General features: G+C 55.2%; 1 protein-coding gene across 1 annotated transcript in view; it reads left to right on the top strand.

The window, feature by feature from the left end:
- Positions 1-777: 777 nt before the first annotated feature.
- Positions 778-20,793, top strand: part of HSBP1 (heat shock factor binding protein 1) — a 42,631-nt gene continuing 22,615 nt past the window's right edge. Inside the window, exon 1 of the mRNA XM_068129161.2 lies at positions 778-872. Coding sequence (XP_067985262.1) covers positions 834-872 — 39 coding nt within the window. The 5' untranslated portion in view covers positions 778-833. The remainder of the gene's footprint in view (positions 873-20,793) is intronic.

Below are 20,793 nucleotides of genomic sequence, written 5' to 3'. Positions count from 1 at the left end.
CGGTGGAGGAGTTGTGGTCGGCGGTGGAGGGGTGTGGTCGGCGGTGGAGGAGGTGTGGTCGGCGGTGGAGGGGTGTGGTCGGCGGTGGAGCAGGTGTGGTCGGCGGTGGAGGGGTGTGGTCGGCGGTGGAGGAGGTGTAGTCGGCGGTGGAGAGGGTGTAGTCGGCGGTCGAGGGAAAATGATGGTTGGTGTCGAGATTTCATTTCAAACAGACAATGAACACGTCTTTAATCCCTTTATTATTTTACTTTGGCATCGTCATAGAGAACGACTCGACAAGGCTCGAGTCAGCAATTTAAATGAAGCGCATACATAATCGAATAAGTAAAACTCCAACTGAGTCAATCATACGTACTACGATACACCTCCAACAGTAAGAACTTTTAAACGACAAAGGACAAATAAATAACAAGGAGCATGAGGTATGATCACGTAAAGGAAGGAAGTTTATTTTATAACACTCGAGCCTGGCCGGATTTGTGTATTTTTCAAAGACAGAATTTGTTTTATTTGGTATTTGACAGATATTAAGGAATAAACGATTGATTATCAGACATGATCAAGCTTCATTCTATTTAAATCAAAATCAGAAGGCTATCTCGATGAGTCTGTGGTGGATTTGTCTGAGCCCATTAAACAACAACAACACATATCTAAGAATTTAAAGTTTGTGCGTATTAAAGATATCGCCAAAGATATGAAAATACAAATAAAGAAAAATCGCAGTCTTTACTACTTTTAAGGGAGAGGTTATTTACACGAGCACGAATAATAAATATTTTCCGTGATGATCGTTACAATAATTGACGTTTTATGTGTTTTGTCCGTGGATAATGGCGGACACCGAGGACGCGCAACAGCTGACGGAAGTGGTGAGATTTGGTCGTTTTATTTATTGATTCGAAGCTCATTCCGTCTTTATTCTCTTATTATAGACCTCAATTATTGCATTATATGCACTCAATTATATAGGTCATGAAAGGGTCAAATGGTCAAAATACAACTCGATGAGAAACTGAAAGGGGACATCCTGGGGAGGGCAGGGGCAAATAGTGAAATACGTCGGGAACAGATGAGACACAAACGATGATGATGGGATTTTATTAATTATACCTTATGGTGGAGGGGATGCAATGTTGTTATGTGAGGGTTTCATTAGTACAGAATAGAATACGTGTTGACGCCTGACAACGCCCACAGCTTTGAGGCCTACCCAGCTGGCAAAGCATGCACACAATACCCACAGCTTAAGGGGCCGAGCTAGCTGGCATAGCATGCACACAATACCCACAGCTTAAGGGGCCGAGCTAGCTGGCATAGCATGCACACAATACCCACAGCTTAAGGGGCCTAGCTAGCTGGCATAGCATGCGCACAATACCCACAGCTTAAGGGGCCGAGCTAGCTGGCATAGCATGCATACAATACCCACAGCTTAAGGGGCCGAGCTAGCTGGCATAGCATGCACACAATACCCACAGCTTAAGGGGCCGAGCTAGCTGGCATAGCATGCACACAATACCCACAGCTTAAGGGGCCGAGCTAGCTGGCATAGCATGCACACAATACCCACAGCTTAAGGGGCCTAGCTAGCTGGCATAGCATGCACACAATACCCACAGCTTAAGGGGCCGAGCTAGCTGGCATAGCATGCACACAATACCCACAGCTTAAGGGGCCGAGCTAGCTGGCATAGCATGCACACAATACCCACAGCTTAAGGGGCCGAGCTAGCTGGCATAGCATGCACACAATACCCACAGCTTAAGGGGCCGAGCTAGCTGGCATAGCATGCACACAATACCCACAGCTTAAGGGGCCTAGCTAGCTGGCATAGCATGCGCACAATACCCACAGCTTAAGGGGCCGAGCTAGCTGGCATAGCATGCATACAATACCCACAGCTTAAGGGGCCGAGCTAGCTGGCATAGCATGCACACAATACCCACAGCTTAAGGGGCCGAGCTAGCTGGCATAGCATGCACACAATACCCACAGCTTAAGGGGCCGAGCTAGCTGGCATAGCATGCACACAATACCCACAGCTTAAGGGGCCGAGCTAGCTGGCATAGCATGCACACAATACCCACAGCTTAAGGGGCCGAGCTAGCTGGCATAGCATGCACACAATACCCACAGCTTAAGGGGCCTAGCTAGCTGGCATAGCATGCACACAATACCCACAGCTTAAGGGGCCGAGCTAGCTGGCATAGCATGCACACAATACCCACAGCTTAAGGGGCCGAGCTAGCTGGCATAGCATGCACACAATACCCACAGCTTAAGGGGCCGAGCTCGCTGGCATAGCATGCACACAATACCCACAGCTTAAGGGGCCTAGCTAGCTGGCACAGCATGCACACAACACCCACAGCTTAAGGGGCCTCGCTAGCTGGCACAGCATGCACACAATACCCACAGCTTAAGGGGCCTAGCTAGCTGGCACAGCATGCACACAATACCCACAGCTTAAGGGGCCTAGCAAGCAAGCACAGCATGCACACAACACCCACAGCTTAAGGGGCCCAGCTCGCTGGCACAGCATGCACACAACACCCACAGATTAAGGGGCCCAGCTCGCTGGCACAGCATGCACACAATACCCACAGCTTAAGGGGCCCAGCTCGCTGGCACAGCATGCACACAACACCTACAGCTTAAGGGGCCTAGCTAGCTGGCATAGCATGCACACAATACCCACAGGTTAAGGGGCCTAGCTAGCTGGCATAGCATGCACACAATACCAACAGCTTAAGAGGCCTACCCAGCTGGCAAAGCATGCACACAATACCCACAGCTTAAGGGGCCTAGCTATCTGGCACAGCATGCACACAATACCCACAGCTTAAGGGGCCTAGCTAGCTGGCACAGCATGCACACAATACCCACAGCTTAAGGGGCCGAGCTGGCTGGCACAGCATGCACACAATACCCACAGCTTAAGGGGCCAAGCAAGCTAGCACAGCATGCACACAACACCCACAGCTTAAGGGGCCCAGCTCGCTGGCACAGCATGCACACAATACCTACAGCTTAAGGGGCCTAGCTCGCTGGCACAGCATGCACACAATACCCACAGCTTAAGGGGCCCAGCTCGCTGGCACAGCATGCACACAATACCTACAGCTTAAGGGGCCCAGCTCGCTGGCACAGCATGCACACAATACCCACAGCTTAAGGGGCCCAGCTCGCTGGCACAGCATGCACACAATACCTACAGCTTAAGGGGCCCAGCTCGCTGGCACAGCATGCACACAATACCCACAGCTTAAGGGGCCCAGCTCGCTGGCACAGCATGCACACAATACCTACAGCTTAAGGGGCCTAGCTAGCTGGCATAGCATGCACACAATACCAACAGCTTAAGAGGCCGAGCTAGCTGGCACAGCATGCACACAATACCCACAGCTTAAGGGGCCTAGCTGGCTGGCACAGCATGCACACAATACCCACAGCTTAAGGGGCCTACCTAGCTGGCACAGCATGCACACAACACCCACAGCTTGAGGGGCCTAGCTCGCTGGCACAGCGTGCACACAATACCCACAGCTTAAGGAGCTAGCTGGCACAGCATGCACACAACACCCACAGCTTGAGGGGCCTAGCTAGCTGGGACAGCATGCACACAACACCCACAGCTGAAAGGGCCGAGCTAGCTGACATGGCATGCACACAATACCCACAGCTTAAGGGGCCCAGCTCGCTGGCACAGCATGCACACAATACAGCTTAAGGGGCCCAGCTCGCTGGCACAGCATGCACACAATACCTACAGCTTAAGGGGCCTAGCTAGCTAGCATAGCATGCACACAATACCAACAGCTTAAGAGGCCGAGCTAGCTGGCACAGCATGCACACAATACCCACAGCTTAAGGGGCCTAGCTGGCTGGCACAGCATGCACACAATACCCACAGCTTAAGGGGCCTACCTAGCTGGCACAGCATGCACACAACACCCACAGCTTGAGGGGCCTAGCTCGCTGGCACAGCATGCACACAACACCCACAGCTTGAGGGGCCTAGCAAGCTGGGACAGCATGCACACAACACCCACAGCTGAAAGGGCTGAGCTAGCTGACATGGCATGCACACAATACAGCTTAAGGGGCCCAGCTCGCTGGCACAGCATGCACACAATACCTACAGCTTAAGGGGCCTAGCTAGCTAGCATAGCATGCACACAATACCAACAGCTTAAGAGGCCGAGCTAGCTGGCACAGCATGCACACAATACCCACAGCTTAAGGGGCCTAGCTGGCTGGCACAGCATGCACACAATACCCACAGCTTAAGGGGCCTACCTAGCTGGCACAGCATGCACACAACACCCACAGCTTGAGGGGCCTAGCTCGCTGGCACAGCATGCACACAACACCCACAGCTTGAGGGGCCTAGCAAGCTGGGACAGCATGCACACAACACCCACAGCTGAAAGGGCCGAGCTAGCTGACATGGCATGCACACAATACCCACAGCTTAAGGGGCCGAGCTAGCTGGCACAGCATGCACACAACACCCACAGCTGAAGGGGCCGAGCTAGCTAACATAGCATGCACACAACATCCACAGCTTAAGGGGCCGAGCTAGCTGGCACAGCATGCACGCAACACCCACAGCTTAAGGGGCCTAGCTAGCTGGCACAGCATGCACACAATACCCACAGCTTAAGGGGCCTAGCTAGCTGGCACAGCATGCACACAACACCCACAGCTTGAGGGGCCTAGCTCGCTGGCACAGCATGCACACAATACCCACAGCTTAAGGGGCCTAGCTAGCTGGCACAGCATGCACACAATACCCACAGCTTAAGGGACCTAGCTCGCTGGCACAGCATGCACACAATACCCACAGCTTGAGGGGCCTAGCTCGCTGGCACAGCGTGCACACAATACCCACAGCTTAAGGGGCCTAGCTAGCTGGCACAGTATGCACACAATACCCACAGCTTAAGGAGCCTAGCTAGCTGGCACAGCATGCACACAATACCTACAGCTTAAGGGGCCTAGCTAGCTGGCACAGCATGCACACAATACCAACAGCTTCAGGGGCCTAGCTAGCTGGCCCAGCATGTACATAATACCCACAGCTTAAGGGGCCGAGCTAGCTGGCACAGCATGCACTCAACACCCACAGTTTAAGGGGCCGAGCTAGCTGGCACAGCATGCACACAACACCCACAGCTGAAGGGGCCGAGCTAGCTGACATAGCATGCACACAACACCCACCGCTTAAGGGGCCGAGCTAGCTGGCACAGCATGCACACAACACCCACAGCTTAAGGGGCCTAGCTAGCTGGCACAGCATGCACACAATACCCACAGCTTAAGGGGCCTAGCTAGCTGGCATAGTATGCACACAATACATACAGCTTAAGGGGCCTAGCTAGCTGGCACAGCGTGCACACAATACCCACAGCTTAAGGGGCATAGCTAGCTGGCACAGCATGCACACAATACCCACAGCTGAAGGGGCCGAGCTAGCTGGCACAGCATGCACACAATACCCACAGCTGAAGGGGCCTAGCTAGCTGGCACAGCATGTACACAATACCCACAGCTTAAGGGGCCTAGCTGGCTGGCACAACATGCACACAATACCCACAGCTTAAGGGGCCGACCTAGCTGGCACAGCATGCACACAATACCTACAGCTTAAGGGGCCTACCTAGCTGGCACAGCATGCACACAATACCTACAGCTTGAGGGGCCGACCTAGCTGGCACAGCATGCACACAATACCCACAGCTTAAGGGGCCTACCTAGCTGGTACAGCATGCACACAATACCTACAGCTTAAGCGGCCTACCTAGCTGGCACAGCATGCACACAATACCCACACCTTAAGGGGCCGAGCTAGCTGGCATGGCATGCACACAGCACCCACACCTTAAGGGGCCTCGCTAGCTGGCACAGCATGCACACAATACTCACAGCTTAAGGGGCCTAGCTAGCTGGCACAGCATGCACACAATACCCACAGCTTAAGGGGCCTAGCTAGCTGGCACAGCATGTACACAATACCCACAGCTTAAGGGGCCCAGCTCGCTGGCACAGCATGCACACAATACCTACAGCTTAAGGGGCCTAGCTGGCTGGCATAGCATGCACACAATACCAACAGCTTAAGAGGCCGAGCTAGCTGGCACAGCATGCACACAATACCCACAGCTTAAGGGGCCTAGCTGGCTGGCACAGCATGCACACAATACCCACAGCTTAAGGGGCCTACCTAGCTGGCACAGCATGCACACAAAACCCACAGCTTGAGGGGCCTAGCTCGCTGGCACAGCGTGCACACAATGCCCACAGCTTAAGGGGCTGAGCTAGCTGGCACAGCATGCACACAACACCCACAGCTTGAGGGGCCTAGCTAGCTGGGACAGCATGCACACAACACCCACAGCTGAAAGGGCCGAGCTAGCTGACATGGCATGCACACAATACCCACAGCTTAAGGGGCCCAGCTCGCTGGCACAGCATGCACACAATACAGCTTAAGGGGCCCAGCTCGCTGGCACAGCATGCACACAACACCCACAGCTTAAGGGGCCTAGCTAGCTGGCACAGCATGCACACAATACCCACAGCTTAAGGGGCCTAGCTAGCTAGCACAGCATGCACACAACACCTACAGCTTAAGGGGCCTAGCTAGCTGGCATAGCATGCACACAATACATACAGCTTAAGGGGCCTAGCTAGCTGGCACAGTGTGCACACAATACCCACAGCTTAAGGGGCAAAGCTAGCTGGCACAGCATGCACACAATACCCACAGCTGAAGGGGCCTAGCTAGCTGGCACAGCATGTACACAATACCCACAGCTTAAGGGGCTTAGCTGGCTGGCACAACATGCACACAATACCCACAGCTTAAGGGGCCTAGCTAGCTGGCACAGCATGCACACAATACCCACAGCTTAAGGGGCCTAGCTGGCTGGCACAACATGCACACAATACCCACAGCTTAAGGGGCCGACCTAGCTGGCACAGCATGCACACAATACCTACAGCTTCAGGGGCCTACCTAGCTGGCACAGCATGCACACAATACCTACAGCTTGAGGGGCCGACCTAGCTGGCACAGCATGCACACAATACCCACAGCTTAAGGGGCCTACCTAGCTGGTACAGCATGCACACAATGCCTACAGCTTAAGGGGCCTACCTAGCTGGCACAGCATGCACACAATACCCACACCTTAAGGGGCCTCGCTAGCTGGCACAGCTTGTACACAATACCCACACCTTAAGGGGCCTAGCTAGCTGGCACAGCATGCACACAATACCCACAGCTTAAGGGGCCTAGCTAGCTGGCACAGCATGCACACAATACCCACAGCTTAAGGGGCCTAGCTAGCTGGCACAGCATGTACACAACACCCACAGCTTGAGGGGCCTAGCTCGCTGGCACAGCATGCACACAATACCCACAGCTTAAGGGGCCTAGCTAGCTGGCACAGCATGCACACAATACCCACAGCTTAAGGGACCTAGCTCGCTGGCACAGCATGCACACAATACCCACAGCTTGAGGGGCCTAGCTCGCTGGCACAGCATGCACACAATACCCACAGCTTAAGGGGCCTAGCTAGCTGGCACAGTATGCACACAATACCCACAGCTTAAGGAGCCTAGCTAGCTGGTACAGCATGCACACAATACCTACAGCTTAAGGGGCCTACCTAGCTGGCACAGCATGCACACAATACCAACAGCTTCAGGGGCCTAGCTAGCTGGCCCAGCATGTACATAATACCCACAGCTTAAGGGGCCGAGCTAGCTGGCACAGCATGCACTCAATACCCACAGTTTAAGGGGCCGAGCTAGCTGGCACAGCATGCACACAACACCCACAGCTGAAGGGGCCGAGCTAGCTGACATAGCATGCACACAACACCCACCGCTTAAGGGGCCGAGCTAGCTGGCACAGCATGCACACAACACCCACAGCTTAAGGGGCCTAGCTAGCTGGCACAGCATGCACACAATACCCACAGCTTAAGGGGCCTAGCTAGCTAGCACAGCATGCACACAACACCTACAGCTTAAGGGGCCTAGCTAGCTGGCATAGCATGCACACAATACATACAGCTTAAGGGGCCTAGCTAGCTGGCACAGCGTGCACACAATACCCACAGCTTAAGGGGCATAGCTAGCTGGCACAGCATGCACACAATACCCACAGCTGAAGGGGCCTAGCTAGCTGGCACAGCATGTACACAATACCCACAGCTTAAGGGGCTTAGCTGGCTGGCACAGCATGCACACAATACCCACAGCTTAAGGGGCCTAGCTGGCTGGCACAACATGCACACAATACCCACAGCTTAAGGGGCCGACCTAGCTGGCACAGCATGCACACAATACCTACAGCTTAAGGGGCCTACCTAGCTGGCACAGCATGCACACAATACCTACAGCTTGAGGGGCCGACCTAGCTGGCACAGCATGCACACAATACCCACAGCTTAAGGGGCCTACCTAGCTGGTACAGCATGCACACAATACCTACAGCTTAAGCGGCCTACCTAGCTGGCACAGCATGCACACAATACCCACACCTTAAGGGGCCGAGCTAGCTGGCATGGCATGCACACAGCACCCACACCTTAAGGGGCCTCGCTAGCTGGCACAGCTTGTACACAATACCCACACCTTAAGGGGCCTAGCTAGCTGGCACAGCATGCACACAATACCCACAGCTTAAGGGGCCTAGCTAGCTGGCACAGCATGCACACAATACCCACAGCTTAAGGGGCCTAGCTAGCTGGCACAGCATGTACACAATACCCACAGCTTAAGGGGCCCAGCTCGCTGGCACAGCATGCACACAATACCTACAGCTTAAGGGGCCTAGCTAGCTGGCATAGCATGCACACAATACCAACAGCTTAAGAGGCCGAGCTAGCTGGCACAGCATGCACACAATACCCACAGCTTAAGGGGCCTAGCTGGCTGGCACAGCATGCACACAATACCCACAGCTTAAGGGGCCTACCTAGCTGGCACAGCATGCACACAAAACCCACAGCTTGAGGGGCCTAGCTCGCTGGCACAGCGTGCACACAATCCCCACAGCTTAAGGGGCTGAGCTAGCTGGCACAGCATGCACACAACACCCACAGCTTGAGGGGCCTAGCTAGCTGGGACAGCATGCACACAACACCCACAGCTGAAAGGGCCGAGCTAGCTGACATGGCATGCACACAATACCCACAGCTTAAGGGGCCCAGCTCGCTGGCACAGCATGCACACAATACAGCTTAAGGGGCCCAGCTCGCTGGCACAGCATGCACACAACACCCACAGCTTAAGGGGCCTAGCTCGCTGGCACAGCATGCACACAATACCCACAGCTTAAGGGGCCTAGCTAGCTAGCACAGCATGCACACAACACCTACAGCTTAAGGGGCCTAGCTAGCTGGCATAGCATGCACACAATACATACAGCTTAAGGGGCCTAGCTAGCTGGCACAGCGTGCACACAATACCCACAGCTTAAGGGGCATAGCTAGCTGGCACAGCATGCACACAATACCCACAGCTGAAGGGGCCGAGCTAGCTGGCACAGCATGCACACAATACCCACAGCTGAAGGGGCCTAGCTAGCTGGCACAGCATGTACACAATACCCACAGCTTAAGGGGCTTAGCTGGCTGGCACAACATGCACACAATACCCACAGCTTAAGGGGCCTAGCTAGCTGGCACAGCATGCACACAATACCCACAGCTTAAGGGGCCTAGCTGGCTGGCACAACATGCACACAATACCCACAGCTTAAGGGGCCGACCTAGCTGGCACAGCATGCACACAATACCTACAGCTTCAGGGGCCTACCTAGCTGGCACAGCATGCACACAATACCTACAGCTTGAGGGGCCGACCTAGCTGGCACAGCATGCACACAATACCCACAGCTTAAGGGGCCTACCTAGCTGGTACAGCATGCACACAATACCTACAGCTTAAGGGGCCTACCTAGCTGGCACAGCATGCACACAATACCCACACCTTAAGGGGCCGAGCTAGCTGGCATGGCATGCACACAGCACCCACACCTTAAGGGGCCTCGCTAGCTGGCACAGCTTGTACACAATACCCACACCTTAAGGGGCCTAGCTAGCTGGCACAGCATGCACACAATACCCACAGCTTAAGGGGCCTAGCTAGCTGGCACAGCATGCACACAATACCCACAGCTTAAGGGGCCTAGCTAGCTGGCACAGCATGTACACAATACCCACAGCTTAAGGGGCCCAGCTCGCTGGCACAGCATGCACACAATACCTACAGCTTAAGGGGCCTAGCTAGCTAGCTGGCATAGCATGCACACAATACCAACAGCTTAAGAGGCCGAGCTAGCTGGCACAGCATGCACACAATACCCACAGCTTAAGGGGCCTAGCTGGCTGGCACAGCATGCACACAAAACCCACAGCTTGAGGGGCCTAGCTCGCTGGCACAGCGTGCACACAATACCCACAGCTTAAGGGGCCGAGCTAGCTGGCACAGCATGCACACAACACCCACAGCTTGAGGGGCCTAGCTAGCTGGGACAGCATGCACACAACTCCCACAGCTGAAAGGGCCGAGCTAGCTGACATGGCATGCACACAATACCCACAGCTTAAGGGGCCGAGCTAGCTGGCACAGCATGCACACAACACCCACAGCTGAAGGGGCCGAGCTAGCTAACATAGCATGCACACAACATCCACAGCTTAAGGGGCCGAGCTAGCTGGCACAGCATGCACGCAACACCCACAGCTTAAGGGGCCTAGCTAGCTGGCACAGCATGCACACAATACCCACAGCTTAAGGGGCCTAGCTAGCTGGAACAGCATGCACACAACACCCACAGCTTGAGGGGCCTAGCTCGCTGGCACAGCATGCACACAATACCCACAGCTTAAGGGGCCTAGCTAGCTGGCACAGCATGCACACAATACCCACAGCTTAAGGGACCTAGCTCGCTGGCACAGCATGCACACAATACCCACAGCTTAAGGGGCCTAGCTAGCTGGCACAGCATGTACACAATACCCACAGCTTAAGGGGCCTAGCTAGCTGGCATAGCATGCACACAATACCAACAGCTTAAGAGGCCGAGCTAGCTGGCACAGCATGCACACAATACCCACAGCTTAAGGGGCCTAGCTGGCTGGCACAGCATGCACACAATACCCACAGCTTAAGGGGCCTACCTAGCTGGCACAGCATGCACACAAAACCCACAGCTTGAGGGGCCGAGCTCGCTGGCACAGCGTGCACACAATACCCACAGCTTAAGGGGCCTAGCTAGCTGGCACAGTATGCACACAATACCCACAGCTTAAGGAGCCTAGCTAGCTGGCACAGCATGCACACAATACCTACAGCTTAAGGGGCCTACCTAGCTGGCACAGCATGCACACAATACCAACAGCTTCAGGGGCCTAGCTAGCTGGCCCAGCATGTACATAATACCCACAGCTTAAGGGGCCGAGCTAGCTGGCACAGCATGCACACAATACCCACAGTTTAAGGGGCCGAGCTATCTGGCACAGCATGCACACAACACCCACAGCTGAAGGGGCCGAGCTAGCTGACATAGCATGCACACAATACCCACAGCTTGAGGGGCCTAGCTCGCTGGCACAGCATGCACACAATACCCACAGCTTGAGGGGCCTAGCTCGCTGGCACAGCGTGCACACAATACCCACAGCTTAAGGGGCCTAGCTAGCTGGCACAGTATGCACACAATACCCACAGCTTAAGGGACCTAGCTCGCTGGCACAGCATGCACACAATACCCACAGCTTGAGGGGCCGAGCTAGCTGGCACAGCATGCACACAACACCCACAGCTTAAGGGGCCTAGCTAGCTAGCACAGCATGCACACAACACCTACAGCTTAAGGGGCCTAGCTAGCTGGCATAGCATGCACACAATACCTACAGCTTAAGGGGCCTAGCTAGCTGGCACAACGTGCACACAATACCCACAGCTTAAGGGGCATAGCTAGCTGGCACAGCATGTACACAATACCCACAGCTTAAGGGGCCTAGCTGGCTGGCACAACATGCACACAATACCCACAGCTTAAGGGGCCTAGCTAGCTGGCACAGCATGCACACAATACCCACAGCTTAAGGGGCCTAGCTGGCTGGCACAACATGCACACAATACCCACAGCTTAAGGGGCCGACCTCGCTGGCACAGCATGCACACAATACCTACAGCTTAAGGGGCCTACCTAGCTGGCACAGCATGCACACAATACCCACACCTTAAGGGGCCGAGCTAGCTGACATGGCATGCACACAATACCCACAGCTTAAGGGGCCCAGCTCGCTGGCACAGCATGCACACAATACAGCTTAAGGGGCCCAGCTCGCTGGCACAGCATGCACACAATACCTACAGCTTAAGGGGCCTAGCTAGCTAGCATAGCATGCACACAATACCAACAGCTTAAGAGGCCGAGCTAGCTGGCACAGCATGCACACAATACCCACAGCTTAAGGGGCCTAGCTGGCTGGCACAGCATGCACACAATACCCACAGCTTAAGGGGCCTACCTAGCTGGCACAGCATGCACACAACACCCACAGCTTGAGGGGCCTAGCTCGCTGGCACAGCATGCACACAACACCCACAGCTTGAGGGGCCTAGCAAGCTGGGACAGCATGCACACAACACCCACAGCTGAAAGGGCTGAGCTAGCTGACATGGCATGCACACAATACAGCTTAAGGGGCCCAGCTCGCTGGCACAGCATGCACACAATACCTACAGCTTAAGGGGCCTAGCTAGCTAGCATAGCATGCACACAATACCAACAGCTTAAGAGGCCGAGCTAGCTGGCACAGCATGCACACAATACCCACAGCTTAAGGGGCCTAGCTGGCTGGCACAGCATGCACACAATACCCACAGCTTAAGGGGCCTACCTAGCTGGCACAGCATGCACACAACACCCACAGCTTGAGGGGCCTAGCTCGCTGGCACAGCATGCACACAACACCCACAGCTTGAGGGGCCTAGCAAGCTGGGACAGCATGCACACAACACCCACAGCTGAAAGGGCCGAGCTAGCTGACATGGCATGCACACAATACCCACAGCTTAAGGGGCCGAGCTAGCTGGCACAGCATGCACACAACACCCACAGCTGAAGGGGCCGAGCTAGCTAACATAGCATGCACACAACATCCACAGCTTAAGGGGCCGAGCTAGCTGGCACAGCATGCACGCAACACCCACAGCTTAAGGGGCCTAGCTAGCTGGCACAGCATGCACACAATACCCACAGCTTAAGGGGCCTAGCTAGCTGGCACAGCATGCACACAACACCCACAGCTTGAGGGGCCTAGCTCGCTGGCACAGCATGCACACAATACCCACAGCTTAAGGGGCCTAGCTAGCTGGCACAGCATGCACACAATACCCACAGCTTAAGGGACCTAGCTCGCTGGCACAGCATGCACACAATACCCACAGCTTGAGGGGCCTAGCTCGCTGGCACAGCGTGCACACAATACCCACAGCTTAAGGGGCCTAGCTAGCTGGCACAGTATGCACACAATACCCACAGCTTAAGGAGCCTAGCTAGCTGGCACAGCATGCACACAATACCTACAGCTTAAGGGGCCTAGCTAGCTGGCACAGCATGCACACAATACCAACAGCTTCAGGGGCCTAGCTAGCTGGCCCAGCATGTACATAATACCCACAGCTTAAGGGGCCGAGCTAGCTGGCACAGCATGCACTCAACACCCACAGTTTAAGGGGCCGAGCTAGCTGGCACAGCATGCACACAACACCCACAGCTGAAGGGGCCGAGCTAGCTGACATAGCATGCACACAACACCCACCGCTTAAGGGGCCGAGCTAGCTGGCACAGCATGCACACAACACCCACAGCTTAAGGGGCCTAGCTAGCTGGCACAGCATGCACACAATACCCACAGCTTAAGGGGCCTAGCTAGCTGGCATAGTATGCACACAATACATACAGCTTAAGGGGCCTAGCTAGCTGGCACAGCGTGCACACAATACCCACAGCTTAAGGGGCATAGCTAGCTGGCACAGCATGCACACAATACCCACAGCTGAAGGGGCCGAGCTAGCTGGCACAGCATGCACACAATACCCACAGCTGAAGGGGCCTAGCTAGCTGGCACAGCATGTACACAATACCCACAGCTTAAGGGGCCTAGCTGGCTGGCACAACATGCACACAATACCCACAGCTTAAGGGGCCGACCTAGCTGGCACAGCATGCACACAATACCTACAGCTTAAGGGGCCTACCTAGCTGGCACAGCATGCACACAATACCTACAGCTTGAGGGGCCGACCTAGCTGGCACAGCATGCACACAATACCCACAGCTTAAGGGGCCTACCTAGCTGGTACAGCATGCACACAATACCTACAGCTTAAGCGGCCTACCTAGCTGGCACAGCATGCACACAATACCCACACCTTAAGGGGCCGAGCTAGCTGGCATGGCATGCACACAGCACCCACACCTTAAGGGGCCTCGCTAGCTGGCACAGCATGCACACAATACTCACAGCTTAAGGGGCCTAGCTAGCTGGCACAGCATGCACACAATACCCACAGCTTAAGGGGCCTAGCTAGCTGGCACAGCATGTACACAATACCCACAGCTTAAGGGGCCCAGCTCGCTGGCACAGCATGCACACAATACCTACAGCTTAAGGGGCCTAGCTGGCTGGCATAGCATGCACACAATACCAACAGCTTAAGAGGCCGAGCTAGCTGGCACAGCATGCACACAATACCCACAGCTTAAGGGGCCTAGCTGGCTGGCACAGCATGCACACAATACCCACAGCTTAAGGGGCCTACCTAGCTGGCACAGCATGCACACAAAACCCACAGCTTGAGGGGCCTAGCTCGCTGGCACAGCGTGCACACAATGCCCACAGCTTAAGGGGCTGAGCTAGCTGGCACAGCATGCACACAACACCCACAGCTTGAGGGGCCTAGCTAGCTGGGACAGCATGCACACAACACCCACAGCTGAAAGGGCCGAGCTAGCTGACATGGCATGCACACAATACCCACAGCTTAAGGGGCCCAGCTCGCTGGCACAGCATGCACACAATACAGCTTAAGGGGCCCAGCTCGCTGGCACAGCATGCACACAACACCCACAGCTTAAGGGGCCTAGCTAGCTGGCACAGCATGCACACAATACCCACAGCTTAAGGGGCCTAGCTAGCTAGCACAGCATGCACACAACACCTACAGCTTAAGGGGCCTAGCTAGCTGGCATAGCATGCACACAATACATACAGCTTAAGGGGCCTAGCTAGCTGGCACAGTGTGCACACAATACCCACAGCTTAAGGGGCATAGCTAGCTGGCACAGCATGCACACAATACCCACAGCTGAAGGGGCCGAGCTAGCTGGCACAGCATGCACACAATACCCACAGCTGAAGGGGCCTAGCTAGCTGGCACAGCATGTACACAATACCCACAGCTTAAGGGGCTTAGCTGGCTGGCACAACATGCACACAATACCCACAGCTTAAGGGGCCTAGCTAGCTGGCACAGCATGCACACAATACCCACAGCTTAAGGGGCCTAGCTGGCTGGCACAACATGCACACAATACCCACAGCTTAAGGGGCCGACCTAGCTGGCACAGCATGCACACAATACCTACAGCTTCAGGGGCCTACCTAGCTGGCACAGCATGCACACAATACCTACAGCTTGAGGGGCCGACCTAGCTGGCACAGCATGCACACAATACCCACAGCTTAAGGGGCCTACCTAGCTGGTACAGCATGCACACAATGCCTACAGCTTAAGGGGCCTACCTAGCTGGCACAGCATGCACACAATACCCACACCTTAAGGGGCCTCGCTAGCTGGCACAGCTTGTACACAATACCCACACCTTAAGGGGCCTAGCTAGCTGGCACAGCATGCACACAATACCCACAGCTTAAGGGGCCTAGCTAGCTGGCACAGCATGCACACAATACCCACAGCTTAAGGGGCCTAGCTAGCTGGCACAGCATGTACACAACACCCACAGCTTGAGGGGCCTAGCTCGCTGGCACAGCATGCACACAATACCCACAGCTTAAGGGGCCTAGCTAGCTGGCACAGCATGCACACAATACCCACAGCTTAAGGGACCTAGCTCGCTGGCACAGCATGCACACAATACCCACAGCTTGAGGGGCCTAGCTCGCTGGCACAGCATGCACACAATACCCACAGCTTAAGGGGCCTAGCTAGCTGGCACAGTATGCACACAATACCCACAGCTTAAGGAGCCTAGCTAGCTGGTACAGCATGCACACAATACCTACAGCTTAAGGGGCCTACCTAGCTGGCACAGCATGCACACAATACCAACAGCTTCAGGGGCCTAGCTAGCTGGCCCAGCATGTACATAATACCCACAGCTTAAGGGGCCGAGCTAGCTGGCACAGCATGCACTCAATACCCACAGTTTAAGGGGCCGAGCTAGCTGGCACAGCATGCACACAACACCCACAGCTGAAGGGGCCGAGCTAGCTGACATAGCATGCACACAACACCCACCGCTTAAGGGGCCGAGCTAGCTGGCACAGCATGCACACAACACCCACAGCTTAAGGGGCCTAGCTAGCTGGCACAGCATGCACACAATACCCACAGCTTAAGGGGCCTAGCTAGCTAGCACAGCATGCACACAACACCTACAGCTTAAGGGGCCTAGCTAGCTGGCATAGCATGCACACAATACATACAGCTTAAGGGGCCTAGCTAGCTGGCACAGCGTGCACACAATACCCACAGCTTAAGGGGCATAGCTAGCTGGCACAGCATGCACACAATACCCACAGCTGAAGGGGCCTAGCTAGCTGGCACAGCATGTACACAATACCCACAGCTTAAGGGGCTTAGCTGGCTGGCACAGCATGCACACAATACCCACAGCTTAAGGGGCCTAGCTGGCTGGCACAACATGCACACAATACCCACAGCTTAAGGGGCCGACCTAGCTGGCACAGCATGCACACAATACCTACAGCTTAAGGGGCCTACCTAGCTGGCACAGCATGCACACAATACCTACAGCTTGAGGGGCCGACCTAGCTGGCACAGCATGCACACAATACCCACAGCTTAAGGGGCCTACCTAGCTGGTACAGCATGCACACAATACCTACAGCTTAAGCGGCCTACCTAGCTGGCACAGCATGCACACAATACCCACACCTTAAGGGGCCGAGCTAGCTGGCATGGCATGCACACAGCACCCACACCTTAAGGGGCCTCGCTAGCTGGCACAGCTTGTACACAATACCCACACCTTAAGGGGCCTAGCTAGCTGGCACAGCATGCACACAATACCCACAGCTTAAGGGGCCTAGCTAGCTGGCACAGCATGCACACAATACCCACAGCTTAAGGGGCCTAGCTAGCTGGCACAGCATGTACACAATACCCACAGCTTAAGGGGCCCAGCTCGCTGGCACAGCATGCACACAATACCTACAGCTTAAGGGGCCTAGCTAGCTGGCATAGCATGCACACAATACCAACAGCTTAAGAGGCCGAGCTAGCTGGCACAGCATGCACACAATACCCACAGCTTAAGGGGCCTAGCTGGCTGGCACAGCATGCACACAATACCCACAGCTTAAGGGGCCTACCTAGCTGGCACAGCATGCACACAAAACCCACAGCTTGAGGGGCCTAGCTCGCTGGCACAGCGTGCACACAATCCCCACAGCTTAAGGGGCTGAGCTAGCTGGCACAGCATGCACACAACACCCACAGCTTGAGGGGCCTAGCTAGCTGGGACAGCATGCACACAACACCCACAGCTGAAAGGGCCGAGCTAGCTGACATGGCATGCACACAATACCCACAGCTTAAGGGGCCCAGCTCGCTGGCACAGCATGCACACAATACAGCTTAAGGGGCCCAGCTCGCTGGCACAGCATGCACACAACACCCACAGCTTAAGGGGCCTAGCTCGCTGGCACAGCATGCACACAATACCCACAGCTTAAGGGGCCTAGCTAGCTAGCACAGCATGCACACAACACCTACAGCTTAAGGGGCCTAGCTAGCTGGCATAGCATGCACACAATACATACAGCTTAAGGGGCCTAGCTAGCTGGCACAGCGTGCACACAATACCCACAGCTTAAGGGGCATAGCTAGCTGGCACAGCATGCACACAATACCCACAGCTGAAGGGGCCGAGCTAGCTGGCACAGCATGCACACAATACCCACAGCTGAAGGGGCCTAGCTAGCTGGCACAGCATGTACACAATACCCACAGCTTAAGGGGCTTAGCTGGCTGGCACAACATGCACACAATACCCACAGCTTAAGGGGCCTAGCTAGCTGGCACAGCATGCACACAATACCCACAGCTTAAGGGGCCTAGCTGGCTGGCACAACATGCACACAATACCCACAGCTTAAGGGGCCGACCTAGCTGGCACAGCATGCACACAATACCTACAGCTTCAGGGGCCTACCTAGCTGGCACAGCATGCACACAATACCTACAGCTTGAGGGGCCGACCTAGCTGGCACAGCATGCACACAATACCCACAGCTTAAGGGGCCTACCTAGCTGGTACAGCATGCACACAATACCTACAGCTTAAGGGGCCTACCTAGCTGGCACAGCATGCACACAATACCCACACCTTAAGGGGCCGAGCTAGCTGGCATGGCATGCACACAGCACCCACACCTTAAGGGGCCTCGCTAGCTGGCACAGCTTGTACACAATACCCACACCTTAAGGGGCCTAGCTAGCTGGCACAGCATGCACACAATACCCACAGCTTAAGGGGCCTAGCTAGCTGGCACAGCATGCACACAATACCCACAGCTTAAGGGGCCTAGCTAGCTGGCACAGCATGTACACAATACCCACAGCTTAAGGGGCCCAGCTCGCTGGCACAGCATGCACACAATACCTACAGCTTAAGGGGCCTAGCTAGCTAGCTGGCATAGCATGCACACAATACCAACAGCTTAAGAGGCCGAGCTAGCTGGCACAGCATGCACACAATACCCACAGCTTAAGGGGCCTAGCTGGCTGGCACAGCATGCACACAAAACCCACAGCTTGAGGGGCCTAGCTCGCTGGCACAGCGTGCACACAATACCCACAGCTTAAGGGGCCGAGCTAGCTGGCACAGCATGCACACAACACCCACAGCTTGAGGGGCCTAGCTAGCTGGGACAGCATGCACACAACTCCCACAGCTGAAAGGGCCGAGCTAGCTGACATGGCATGCACACAATACCCACAGCTTAAGGGGCCGAGCTAGCTGGCACAGCATGCACACAACACCCACAGCTGAAGGGGCCGAGCTAGCTAACATAGCATGCACACAACATCCACAGCTTAAGGGGCCGAGCTAGCTGGCACAGCATGCACGCAACACCCACAGCTTAAGGGGCCTAGCTAGCTGGCACAGCATGCACACAATACCCACAGCTTAAGGGGCCTAGCTAGCTGGAACAGCATGCACACAACACCCACAGCTTGAGGGGCCTAGCTCGCTGGCACAGCATGCACACAATACCCACAGCTTAAGGGGCCTAGCTAGCTGGCACAGCATGCACACAATACCCACAGCTTAAGGGACCTAGCTCGCTGGCACAGCATGCACACAATACCCACAGCTTAAGGGGCCTAGCTAGCTGGCACAGCATGTACACAATACCCACAGCTTAAGGGGCCTAGCTAGCTGGCATAGCATGCACACAATACCAACAGCTTAAGAGGCCGAGCTAGCTGGCACAGCATGCACACAATACCCACAGCTTAAGGGGCCTAGCTGGCTGGCACAGCATGCACACAATACCCACAGCTTAAGGGGCCTACCTAGCTGGCACAGCATGCACACAAAACCCACAGCTTGAGGGGCCGAGCTCGCTGGCACAGCGTGCACACAATACCCACAGCTTAAGGGGCCTAGCTAGCTGGCACAGTATGCACACAATACCCACAGCTTAAGGAGCCTAGCTAGCTGGCACAGCATGCACACAATACCTACAGCTTAAGGGGCCTACCTAGCTGGCACAGCATGCACACAATACCAACAGCTTCAGGGGCCTAGCTAGCTGGCCCAGCATGTACATAATACCCACAGCTTAAGGGGCCGAGCTAGCTGGCACAGCATGCACACAATACCCACAGTTTAAGGGGCCGAGCTATCTGGCACAGCATGCACACAACACCCACAGCTGAAGGGGCCGAGCTAGCTGACATAGCATGCACACAATACCCACAGCTTGAGGGGCCTAGCTCGCTGGCACAGCATGCACACAATACCCACAGCTTGAGGGGCCTAGCTCGCTGGCACAGCGTGCACACAATACCCACAGCTTAAGGGGCCTAGCTAGCTGGCACAGTATGCACACAATACCCACAGCTTAAGGGACCTAGCTCGCTGGCACAGCATGCACACAATACCCACAGCTTGAGGGGCCGAGCTAGCTGGCACAGCATGCACACAACACCCACAGCTTAAGGGGCCTAGCTAGCTAGCACAGCATGCACACAACACCTACAGCTTAAGGGGCCTAGCTAGCTGGCATAGCATGCACACAATACCTACAGCTTAAGGGGCCTAGCTAGCTGGCACAACGTGCACACAATACCCACAGCTTAAGGGGCATAGCTAGCTGGCACAGCATGTACACAATACCCACAGCTTAAGGGGCCTAGCTGGCTGGCACAACATGCACACAATACCCACAGCTTAAGGGGCCTAGCTAGCTGGCA

This window comes from Myxine glutinosa, chromosome 9 (assembly GCF_964187855.1).
Source record: "Myxine glutinosa chromosome 9, kmMyxGlut1.1, whole genome shotgun sequence".
NCBI classification, from domain to species: domain Eukaryota; kingdom Metazoa; phylum Chordata; class Myxini; order Myxiniformes; family Myxinidae; genus Myxine; species Myxine glutinosa.
The sequence above is the reverse complement of the archived record's forward strand: the minus strand, read 5'-3'. Positions and strand labels throughout refer to the sequence as shown.